General features: G+C 38.9%; 1 protein-coding gene across 1 annotated transcript; it reads right to left on the minus strand.

Moving 5' to 3' along the window:
- Window positions 1-1,690: 1,690 nt before the first annotated feature.
- LOC104405919 (kidney mitochondrial carrier protein 1) lies at window positions 1,691-9,801 on the minus strand. Its single transcript, XM_010014765.1, has 9 exons — window positions 9,724-9,801; window positions 8,127-8,274; window positions 7,377-7,471; window positions 7,017-7,102; window positions 5,976-6,071; window positions 4,098-4,222; window positions 3,398-3,536; window positions 2,402-2,482; window positions 1,691-1,729 (listed from the first exon to the last, which is right to left on the minus strand). The coding sequence occupies exons 1-9, from the start codon at window positions 9,785-9,787 to the stop codon at window positions 1,691-1,693; spliced, it is 873 nt and encodes a 290-aa protein (XP_010013067.1). The 5' UTR covers window positions 9,788-9,801.
- Between the last annotated feature and the right edge of the window lie 1,603 nt (window positions 9,802-11,404).

The raw sequence follows: 11,404 nt of genomic DNA on the forward strand, positions 1-11,404 counted from the left end.
GCTCCCACCCTGTCACTCCAAATTGAGCAGTCCAGAGTCATTTGAAAATGATTTGAAAACTTTTAATAAGGTTACAAAACCCATACACTTAGCTTACATAGTGTACAAAAGTTTCTGCAAGTATGTGTACTGAAGCACAGAAACAGCTGTGCAGAAAACCACTGCACATAGCATAAAAATACACAAAAAAATGTAGTTCAGGAAAGAAAGTGCCTTGTGCATTTAAAAAATCCAGTTGTGGATCTTAAGAATATAGTAATTTTGAAGTCATAACACAGTTTAAGGGGAATGTACAATTAACCAAAACCACCTAAGAGATTCACACAATGCCACAAAAATACAAAGCTATACATCCCACTTTGCCATCCTCTGTAAACACAGGAGGACCATCGCATGACTGACATCTTGCACATTTCCTTTCCTGGAATTCACCAGCAGCATTTAAGAACCTTGATGTACTGTTTAATGGCCCTGAAGTTTAAGATACAAGTTTCAGCCAAAAGGTTATGCTTGAAGGAAGTTGTGGTTGATTTCTACATGAAGAGTTTACTTGCATGTATGGAAGTGCTCAGTAGTTCTGGGTTTGGGTGTCATCTTAAAGAAGGAAACAGTCTTTATTGTGGATTTACCTTTGGAGGGGCCTGGTTCTTTTCCCGTGGCACCTACATAACACAGCCTGAACTGCTCAGTGTAAAACTTCTATCTCTCAGATGACACATAACATCCAGTATCCATTACAAGTAGTTCTTCCCAACAACAGAAAAAGCATGGGAAGTTTCTCTGCAAGACACGCAGATGAGCATGGACTTGCCTGATCTTCATTCCTACTTGCAATTTACGTATGCATTTGTTGAAGAATCACACTGAAAATCAAGAACGACATATGGGAGAACACCTGCAGCTATGCAAAACTGACAGCTGTAGCAACCATGCTTTCAAAGGAAACTGCATTACTCCCAGCAACTTACACCAGCATCTAAGGTCTTAGAACTCAGGAAAGCTCTAAAACCAGAAGCAGATTTTTGCCTTACAGCAGGTATTTTACTGAACTGAAAGCCTGAAAAGACATCTTGTGACACTTCCAGTTACTTAGAAGCTATGAAATCTTGTGACACTTCCAGTTACGTAGAAGCTATGAACTACCACAGTCAAATTGTACACCCTTGTGGAAACAGGAGAAGCCCAGCTCTGTGCTACTACTTGTCTTCCTCTGCAGAAAGATTGTTCTTTGCCTCTTACAAAACACTGTGCATCTGAGTCTCAACAGCATAAAGCTGCATCACAGACCATCACATTCAAGTACATTTACACAGCTGACAGAAGGAATGCCACCATATTTGGTTCAGTCTAGAAAACGGCACACATCACCCACTGAGTCACATAAGTAAGCTGCTGTTACAGGAGCCAGTCGGCCTTGAAACCACTTCCAGGTTCTTCTCATTCACAAGCTGCTGTTACAGGAGCCAGTCGGCCTTGAAACCACTTCCAGGTTCTTCTCATTCACAAGCTGCTGTTACAGGAGCCAGTCAGCCTTGAAACCACTTCCAGGTTCTTCTCATTCACAACAGTCTTGGAGTGACCTCTTCCTCTGGCCAGCATCTCAGACAACAAAGAGTAAATACTTGAGACAACTTACAAGTTGCTCTAAACTCAAACAGCACATTCGCAGAATTCAGGATACAGTTTGGTATCAGTCCAATTTCTTCAGCTGTTCATATGTCAGAAAGAACTGGACCAGCTGATTAAGGAAAACTTTCCTATTCACATGTGCAAAACGGTCACCTCACCACTAAGGGACAGCTGCATCTGTGTGCAGCTTTGTTCCACTTTGTTCCCTCCTATGCAATCCTGCTGGTTGGCCATTTTTGTTACACAGTACTAGGCAGAAAAATGAAACTTGCTTTAATGCTGGTGATGCCAATTGCTTTCCCATACTTATTCCTCAGGATCTTAAACACAGGACTGAGGAGGCAGGAGAACACTGTGAAAGCCCTTAGAGTCTTTTCTCACTTAGCTTTGATGGGCTAAAGCAGGTTTGCTCATGGTAAAAAACATTACTACCAACTCACTTCCCAGGGCTCTGATCAGCTGGTTCTTGAAGCAAAATTGTGCAAGATAAAAAAACAAAAAAAAAAAAAACAAAAAAAAAAACAACCAAAAAAAAAAAAACCCACAGAAAAATGTTTTGCAAGGTAACATTCCAATATTCACTCTATGTGAATCACAAATTCACTCCGACCAGCAGCAGCTGATGAAAACCGTCAACTACACAATTTCCTATTCATAGGAAGGGAATATTTGTGCTGATGTGACACTTTCCACACTGAGAATTCTGTGAAGTTGTCAATACCTGCTGGTTTATGGCCACCTTCATAATTTTGCACAGGTTTGAAAAGGATACAATGATATTCCAAGGACCAAGTCTTAACCAGTTTGGCCAAAACCCCTTATATAGAGCAAAAAAGCCTTCATTCTTCCATGTCTGGGGAAAGGAATTTAAAAAACCAAAACACAAACACCACACATAAGAACAAACAATTCTTATTAGTGAGAAATCTAGGCAGCATCTCTTAAACATATTGTGTGAGGAGGCAAAAACATTTCACTATATAAAGCCAAAATTAGCGATGCCCACATTACCATGGTAAGTAAAGATGCAGGTCATTCAGTACCCAACCCAGATTTGTCCAAATTACATTCCTGGACTTTTTTTACCCCTATAAAATCCCTTGCAGATGGGGGGGGTGTGTGTATATACACACACACACATACACACAAATACTCACACACGCACAGACCCCATGTATATAAAACCTGTAGCTCCCATCTGGTACCCCCTTGAGATTTTGCTTTATGGACTTCACAAAATTGCACTGGACAACTTGTGCAACTTGTTCTGCAATAGAAACTGCACTGTCCAGCCACTCTTCTCCATATAAAAGGCCATCATGCTCCCACCTCATACCCAATTTAGGAATTTAAGTAATCCAAGCCAAAATAATCAAAATCAGACACTGATACTGCCTTTGGCTGTACTAGCCTCTCCACTACGCAGTAAGCAGAGAGGACCATCTACCCCAGAAGATGTTCTTCAAGGACTGACCTAAGAAGTTACTATTTCCTACCAATATATCAAATGTTACATCTTACAAAGTTAAGAGACAGTGCCCTCATCCAAGCACCAAAAGGAATAAGGCTCCTGCAGCACATACTGCCTTTCCGTCAAGACAGCAGATATTTTTCACACCCAGCGCATTACTGGTAGTGTAGTCCTTTTGAGCATTATGGCAAAAAGCTTACCTAAGTTACTTGGAATCTTAGAACAATTTCAAGCTCTCCACCAAAATCATTGCCCAATGGCACTAATTCCTACCTAAGTGATAAATCAACTACTTACTTGTAACAAGCAATCCAAAGTACCCTTGTAGTTTGAGTGTCCCCCATGTTGTTGGCTTCTCTGATTCATCATGCGTGTTCTTACAACATCAATTGGGTTGGATGCAAGGGCTCCAGCTAACCCGCAAGTAAAACTTGAGCTAACAAAAGAAAGGTTTAATGAAATTTGATCTACTACACTTAGATATGCACAAGAACTACTGCATGTTTTCTGGGGAGGGGGAATAATGAGCACTTTCATGCTTTTATTTAAAAATTACACCTGACAATAAATGAGAAAATTACTTTTCATTTACTATAAAGCATCATTTTGAAGATTTGATACACAGTCCTTATATACAGTCTCTGCACATTGAACAGATGTTTGTGCCTTTGAGAACAGCAAATATTTGATTGGAACTCTCCTCTAAATTCAATTTGCACAGCTGAATGATATGGACCACCCACAAAAAATTCCATATTCAAAAGGAAGTTAATCCAAATCCTAAATAAAATTAAATACCATGCTATATGCTACCATTTCAGATGCTACCGCATTAAATAGTATAAACACATCAGAAGTTTATGTAAATATATTTTTAAATTTATATATTTAAATATATAGATGACAGAAAAATCAAAATACTGACACCACCCACCACCCCCCATAATGAGACCTAACCAACAATGAGCTATGCAAGCAGTTAGTTATGCAAACTTACAGGAAGTGTGTATATACTGTATCTCCCATAAATCCAGACATAATTATGTGCTTCTTGGTAAGGTCATACACTGGCAGTTCCACTCCAACAACAATAGCAGCTCTCTGTGCTGTCAATGATACTCCCTGGCAAAAGAAAGGATACACATGAAGTTTAAAATTAGCTTTGTGCACCAGCAGCAAATCCTAGCTTTTTGTCAGGGTTTAATCCCAGCCTGCAACTAAAGTACCACGCAACTGCTCACTTGCTTCCCCTGCCCTCTGGTGGGATGGGGAAGAGACTCAGAGAAAGGTAAAACCCATGGTTTGAGATGAGAACAATTTAATAATTGAAGTAAAATGAGTTAATAGAAATAGGAGAAAGAGGAATGAAACCCCAGACAGACAAGTGATGCACAATACAACTGCTCACCACCCACTGACCAATGACCAGCCCATCCCTGAGCAGCAATTAGCCCCTCCTGGCCAACTCCTCCCAGTTTATATACTGAGCATGATGTTCCATGGTATGGAATACCCCTTTGGGTAGTTTGGATCACGTGTCCTATCTCTCTGCTCCCTCCTGCCTTCTTGTGCCCCTTCTCACTGGCAGAGCACAAGAGACTGAAAAGTTCTTGATCAGGGTAAGCACTACTGAGCAACAACTCAAAAAAAAATAAAAAAAATAAAAAAATTGATGTGTTACCAGTGTAATTCTCAGACTAAAGCCAAAACACAGCACTGTACCAGCTGCTAGGAAGAAACTATCCGAGCCAAAACCAGGACACTCTCATAATACAAAGCAACAGACCATGAACGTGTTAAGAACTCTGTGAATATAAATAAGGCTAATTAGCACAAGTGTCAGATATGTGTGCTCCAAAAAACCTCAAATTCAAATTAATAGATAGAACACTTAGAATTACAGAATGGTTAGGGTTGGAAATGACCTTAAGATCATCTAGTTCCAAACTCCCTGCCATGAGCAGGGATGCCTCACACTAGACCATGTCACCCAAGGCTCTGTCCAACCTGGCCTTGAACACTGCCAGGGATGGAGCATTTACCACTTTCCTGGGCAACCTGTTCCAGTGCCTCACCACCCTCACAGTAAAGAACTTCCTTATATCTAACCTGAATTTCCCCTGTTGACGTTGGAACCCATTACCCTTGTCCTATCACTACAGTCTCTGATGAAGAGTCCCTCTCCAGCATCCACACTGCATGGAAATTTCAGTTCCTTTATGCTAGTCCAGCTCCATTTAACATCCAAATTCTTAGATCAACAGCAAGCTATGACCTCAACAACCAGATGATACTGCATCCCTTAATGCTAACTGAAAAACGGACAAAATAAGGAATATGAACAGAAAAATGGAGATCAAGAAACTCTGCAGAGAAAAGCACGCTAATAGAAAAACATTTTTGTTTTTTCCAGCTGTTTCAGAACAATGGTCCATTTTGGATCTTCAGTTGTTATACACTCACTGGCTGTAACTGGCATTAAGGGACAACCTACAAGACTGAGAACAAGAAATCCTGAGCTAGAGGGGACGTTCATTAGTGCCTTCATTTCCAAATATCATTGAGTATGTTTTAAAAAAAGCAGAGCATACAGATTGAGAGGTGTCTTGCAAAGGGTTGCTAAACTAGTCCTGGAGCAGTCACGCTAATTTATGCCTCCTTTTATCTTCCCTTTAGTAAGTGGCTAATCCTTGAACACAAGACTGGCAGTAACCCTCTCTCAAAATACACCAGGACACCAGCAACGCAGTTGTCCTGACAAACTACATCCGTATTAGTTTCTCCATATTTTAACTGAGAATGCTGCAGAAGTACATAAAATTCAGTTGAGCAAGAACATGCATTCAAAATGTAGAATACAGTTCAACAAACTTGCCTTCCATAAGCCTTTAGTGCCTTCCTTTTGGTAGATCTGTATGAAGTTGCCCATCATTCCTCCTTGAATCACACTACCTTGGGCTTGCATTCTGATCTGCAATTCATTTGAAGATAAAATCAGAATATAAATATTTTTCAAACTTGCAACAATAGCTTAATACAGTTTTATTGACATTTTAAGTTAACTTCTTTTTAATAAACTCAAGTTCTCTTAGAATAAAAATTAATAGCTGACATTATCATATCTATGATGCAATCTTTTGACTTAACTATCCAAATGCAGCTGCTAATTTTGAACAAGTACATGGTATAATTCTTAGCTGCATTAAGTCACTTCTATTTCTGTTCTCGCACACTACTCCATTTAGATTAGACTGACAGATGGGTTCTGCAGGATGTCCTTTACAGTGTTCTCACAGGATCATGTTAAAATGGAAGGTTAAAAAGATTAAGGCTTCAGCTAGTGAGAACCATGGTCTTCAACCCTGTGGATTTCTAAGAAGGTATTTGGTAGTTATCATAGCAGGTTCTCAAGAACAAGTTTGGTGACAAGTAAGTTGATACATGGACATAATTTTGGGAAATAACTAATTGTACCCATACTTCAAATAGTTTTCTTTTTTTCTTTTTCATTACAGGCAGCCATGTAAGTCATATGCTACAGTTTTATAAGTTAAATACCATCAATCCTTCTGAGCTCTACAACATTCTAGTATAACAGTGTTATCTAGAATTATAGATGAAATATACAGTGTGGCTTTCACACACAACATAGCATGAAACTTAAGCCATATTATTCTCTCTCCACCCCAAGAAAATGTTATATGGATCCAACTACCCACCCAGCCATCAGTTTCCTGGTGCATACTTCCAAATAATTAGTATGGACCAAAAGGAGGTTCCAAGAATTCAGGATATTACTGATTTTTAAAAGTCAAGACATGAGAACAAATACGATTACAGATCGTCTATTCATAAGGATATTCTGCATTTCCTCAAGGAGAGGACTAAAAGGTACAGGCAAACTCTAGATACTTACCTTTAAGACATCTGTAGGATTGGCAATAGATGATGAGATGACTCCCGAAAGAACACCACATAGAACATTAATCATGAGGGTTTCATCTATTCCATAAACAAAGAGGAAGTTCAGCTGCAGATTTACAAAGCTTTAGATGCATCAGGGTAGGACTATGTCACCCCTCCTTTAACCAGAGAGAGCACCAGTTACAGAAGCTTTAAGAACTGCTCTGACAAATTTTCCTTGCTGGTTCACTTTAACTGGTACAAGGAAAGTCATTCTCAGTAGACTTGTTCAAACTGTCACAGTAAGATACCAAATGGAAACAACCAGCTTCAAGCAAATTAGTCCTCAATTAAATTGAAAAAACCCACTCACCTTCTGGATGTTCAACAAATGTTCTTTTTAAGCTCTGGTAAGTGCCTATTTTTATAGTTCCATATGAAGCTTGCCGTAGCATTGCAGGTGCAATCCTGTAAAAATAGGTAGTGATAATATTTATGCTCTAAATTGCAAAAGACTGATGAGCAAATACTTTTTAGACCAGGAAACTGAACAGAAGATATCTACCAGAGATAAGTTTAAGCATTTAAATCAATGATTTAATCTCACTAGAGACAAAAGGTTCAGGGGTTTGGGTTCTTTTGACTAAAGCCTGCAAGAGCATGAATGAACTGTGGAAGGATTACTATTAGAGCATGCCTCAACTTGTAAATGTATAAAACAGCTGGCAAGCCTGTCTGAAATGTAATCTGCAGATTACATCTTTCCTCCACCATCTTGCATGTTTTAAAGAAAAGCATGTCCATTTATACACAAATGTTAATTTTTCATGAGATGGAACAACCATAGCAGCATTGTATAGAACAACTTTATGCTTTGCTATTTCCACCCCCCCAAGTAGGTTTTGTTGTTTTGGTTTTGGGTTGGGTTTGTTTGGGAGTTTTTTAACATGAAATGCTGTTGCAGAGTACAAACATTGAAGCAATCTAAGCTTGGACTTTCAACTTCCAGACTGAGGATAACCAAATACCTCGTTAATTCTGAAGCCCAAGAATTTACACACTATGAGCTCATACTTATCAATAGACTGTTCATAAACCATTACTGCAAGTCAGTTAGTTTTACCCAGAGTATAAGGCTTTCAATCCTTCTTCTCTGCATATTCTGACTAGTGCATGCACCATTCCACGGTAGCGGATCTCTTTATATTTGGCATCATTAACTTGACCTTGAACCTGGAGACGTGTTTTGGTCAGATCAATAGGGAAAGTACCTTAAAGGGGGGAAAGAAAAAAAAAAAAAAAAAAGAAAAAAAGAATCAGAAAATTAATCAAGTACTTACATAACCAAACACAACAAAGAACATAATATAAAACCCAGCAACCTTTATTATATACTAAAATACATAAACACATTCCCATAGGAAAAAAGTCTCTCTTACCAAGACTTTCTTTTAAGCAAGCGCTTCATTTTATGTCACCTTTTTTCTTCTAAGAGCTTGTCAGAGGCCCTACCTCCTTCCCATGTCTGTTTTGCATTCATTATGTTTTTAGGAAATATGGCATTTTCTGGTTGTAAACAGCCACACTGAATAGACTCTGCAATCACAATCAAGTACAGAGTTTGGATGTGTGTTCTACCAACATCTTTGAAGAATATTTAATTGAAGGCAAAGAAATAAACTCCACAGGACAAGCTATACAGATTCTAGCCTGGAATCTAAAAAAGCAACAGCAGCAGTACTCATTCCTGTCATTGCTTTCCTGTAGCCTACTGCTATGTCAAGTTCATACTCTCCATGCTCCCTTATGAAAGGGCTTAGAAGCCTATTCCTCTAAAACCACCTCAACATTCAATACTCACCTAAACACTAATAGCAGTCAGGATTAACTACACCTGTTCTAATGAGGTTTACCAGACAAGCAAGGCTTCTTATGAATTGCTTGTCTCCCTCACAAAGCTCTTGCCATGACTGGCCACATTCAATCAAGACAGACAAGCTTCAAACTCAAGTTTTACCATTTTTCATAAAAAAAACATAGAAAAGGAAAACAAAATAGTATTTTTAATATACAACACCTCCTTTATTAGATAAATTTCACATGCAAGCCCACCAGATGTCAGGCTATGTTCTTCTACTGTGAAAAACCGGACTTCCTTTATTTTCATGCATACAGTTTAGGTAAGACTAAAAGGATGTTGGTATTTTAAGGTTTGTCTTTAGAGTAGACACCAAGACATCAGATACACCGTCTCACCATATCAATTACTCTATGATGCTCAGTAACTGAATTTAGGTGTTCAAATCTAATCAGCCACTCACAGTCAAGAGAAGGGAATTTCAACTGCAACATAGCGATTTGTAGAACTCGCTACTCAGAAAAGCTAAGAGAAAAATTTTACAAGCTAAGAGCTGAACTTGCCTACTCTAGCAAACAAAAGCTGGGTATACCTATGACCACTGTCCAGGAACAGATCAAACACTAAATAATAGAATGCAAAGGCAATGTCTGTATAAAAACAAGACTCACAAGGGATGAGAGTTTACAGACAGAAATGCTCTGACGCTAATAAAGTCCTGAGCGACTCCTTAGTCAGTACTAAGGAAAAAGCCTCCTATGCTTTAGAGCGCCATATACTATTGATTGCATGGAACCAAGCTTGTTTCTTTAAAAGAGACTGAGTACTGGAAATTACGTAAAGGGTTAAGAGAAAAGCTTACCACATTCTGCAGTGATTGATGCTAAACCTCCATAGATAAAGGGCTTCCAGTTTAGTGCTGACATTATTGATTATTCTTTCTGCAAAATAAGACAATGCTTCTGTAAGTACATGTTATATAAATATATATGCTAACATTTAATAAAGTTTTGTCTTGTCCATTTAAGATGAACCATCAAGGATAAAAGCATTTACTACCTGTTACAATCAGAAGTCGGTAATACTACACAAAGGCACCTAGGCACAAATCAATGTCTCTACCATGTATTTGGGCCACCACTATCCTCACCAGGAAAGGTTAAAGTAGTTTGTCTCCCAGACCTGATCTTATGGAGCACCACAGTGAAGAGCCTCCAACAACTCTTACCAAACTGAATTAGCTGGACTAAATTCTGCAATCAAATGAAATTTTACGACGATCTTTACTAAGCTTTTGTTCCTCTTTTCCTGGTATCAACATTAACATGAGCTGAGCTGCTACAGTTGGTCAGAAAATAAGGATGCATAAAACACTTTGCTTCCATTAAGGCCTATTTCTGCTACTGGTATTCACAATGTTAATTCTTGTGAACATTACATGAAAATAGTGTAGTCAGGTGCATAAGGCCTTTACTGCATAAGGCAGTAAAAAAGGCTGCTCTAACTTAGAAGTCAATTAAGTGATTTTGACAAAGTAACACAAATCATAATTAACTCTGGCACAGGCTTTTCAAGATGCTGAAATAATCCCATTAACTTAGAAAAGAGGCAAGAACAGCAAAACCAGACTTGTGCAGCCAATACAAGATTGCCCTTCCGAAAACAAAGTAGGCCTCTCCACAGCTTACTTTTTCCCCTTTTTATAATGTAAATACTTTCTATTGCCCATTTTCTACAATATCCTCCCCTAAACATTGGAAGGAAAAGGCAAGTAAGGACACCCACTACATTGCCAAGAAGTGCGCAGGAAAAAGATCAGGAGCCACAGGCTTAGCTTATGCCAGCTTTTCAACATGAAAGCATCAGAACCACACGGGTATGACACTGTGCCAGAGGGAGGCCATTTCCAGCTCCAAGTTCTTCGTATTCCTGTCCTGCCATGATAAATGGCAGATCATTTAATTAACATAGACAGAGCCAAGCTCAGTTTCTCCACTATGAGACATACATGTGATCTTTGCTCTTGAGAAACTTGTCAAAATTGAAAATACAATTACCTTTCTCCCTCAACACATTAACAAGTTTTCATCTACCACAAACACCGTAACACTGCTAAATTAATACACATATCTGCATTTCTATTTCACGCTGCCTAGGCAATGAAGGCTACTCAGATTTTCTATGCAGTTCTGGGGCACTGACATGATGTAGAAGCGTGCAACTATCGCCAAATAAAGTTTTCCGCTTGTACACAGAACTACTAATGCTGGCTGAAGTTTCAATACTTATGTAGGATACCCTAATGCAGAAATTTTACAGCACACTGTTCCTTTGATGCATCCCAAGGTGAGGGCCTTACATAGCACTGTTGAGGTTTGTATCTCTTAAAGGCTTGCTAACCTCCTCTCCTGCTATCGAGGCCAAACTAAGCATATAAGGTTTTCCACTTCTACCCTGCCATCCCCCTTCCAACTTTACAAACTTACATGAAGAAAGAAAAGCAGACTGGCAGAGCTTATCTAAATATATATACATATATCTCA

Source organism: Nestor notabilis, unplaced genomic scaffold, assembly GCF_000696875.1.
Source record: "Nestor notabilis isolate BGI_N333 unplaced genomic scaffold, ASM69687v1 scaffold14655, whole genome shotgun sequence".
NCBI classification, from domain to species: Eukaryota; Metazoa; Chordata; class Aves; order Psittaciformes; family Psittacidae; genus Nestor; species Nestor notabilis.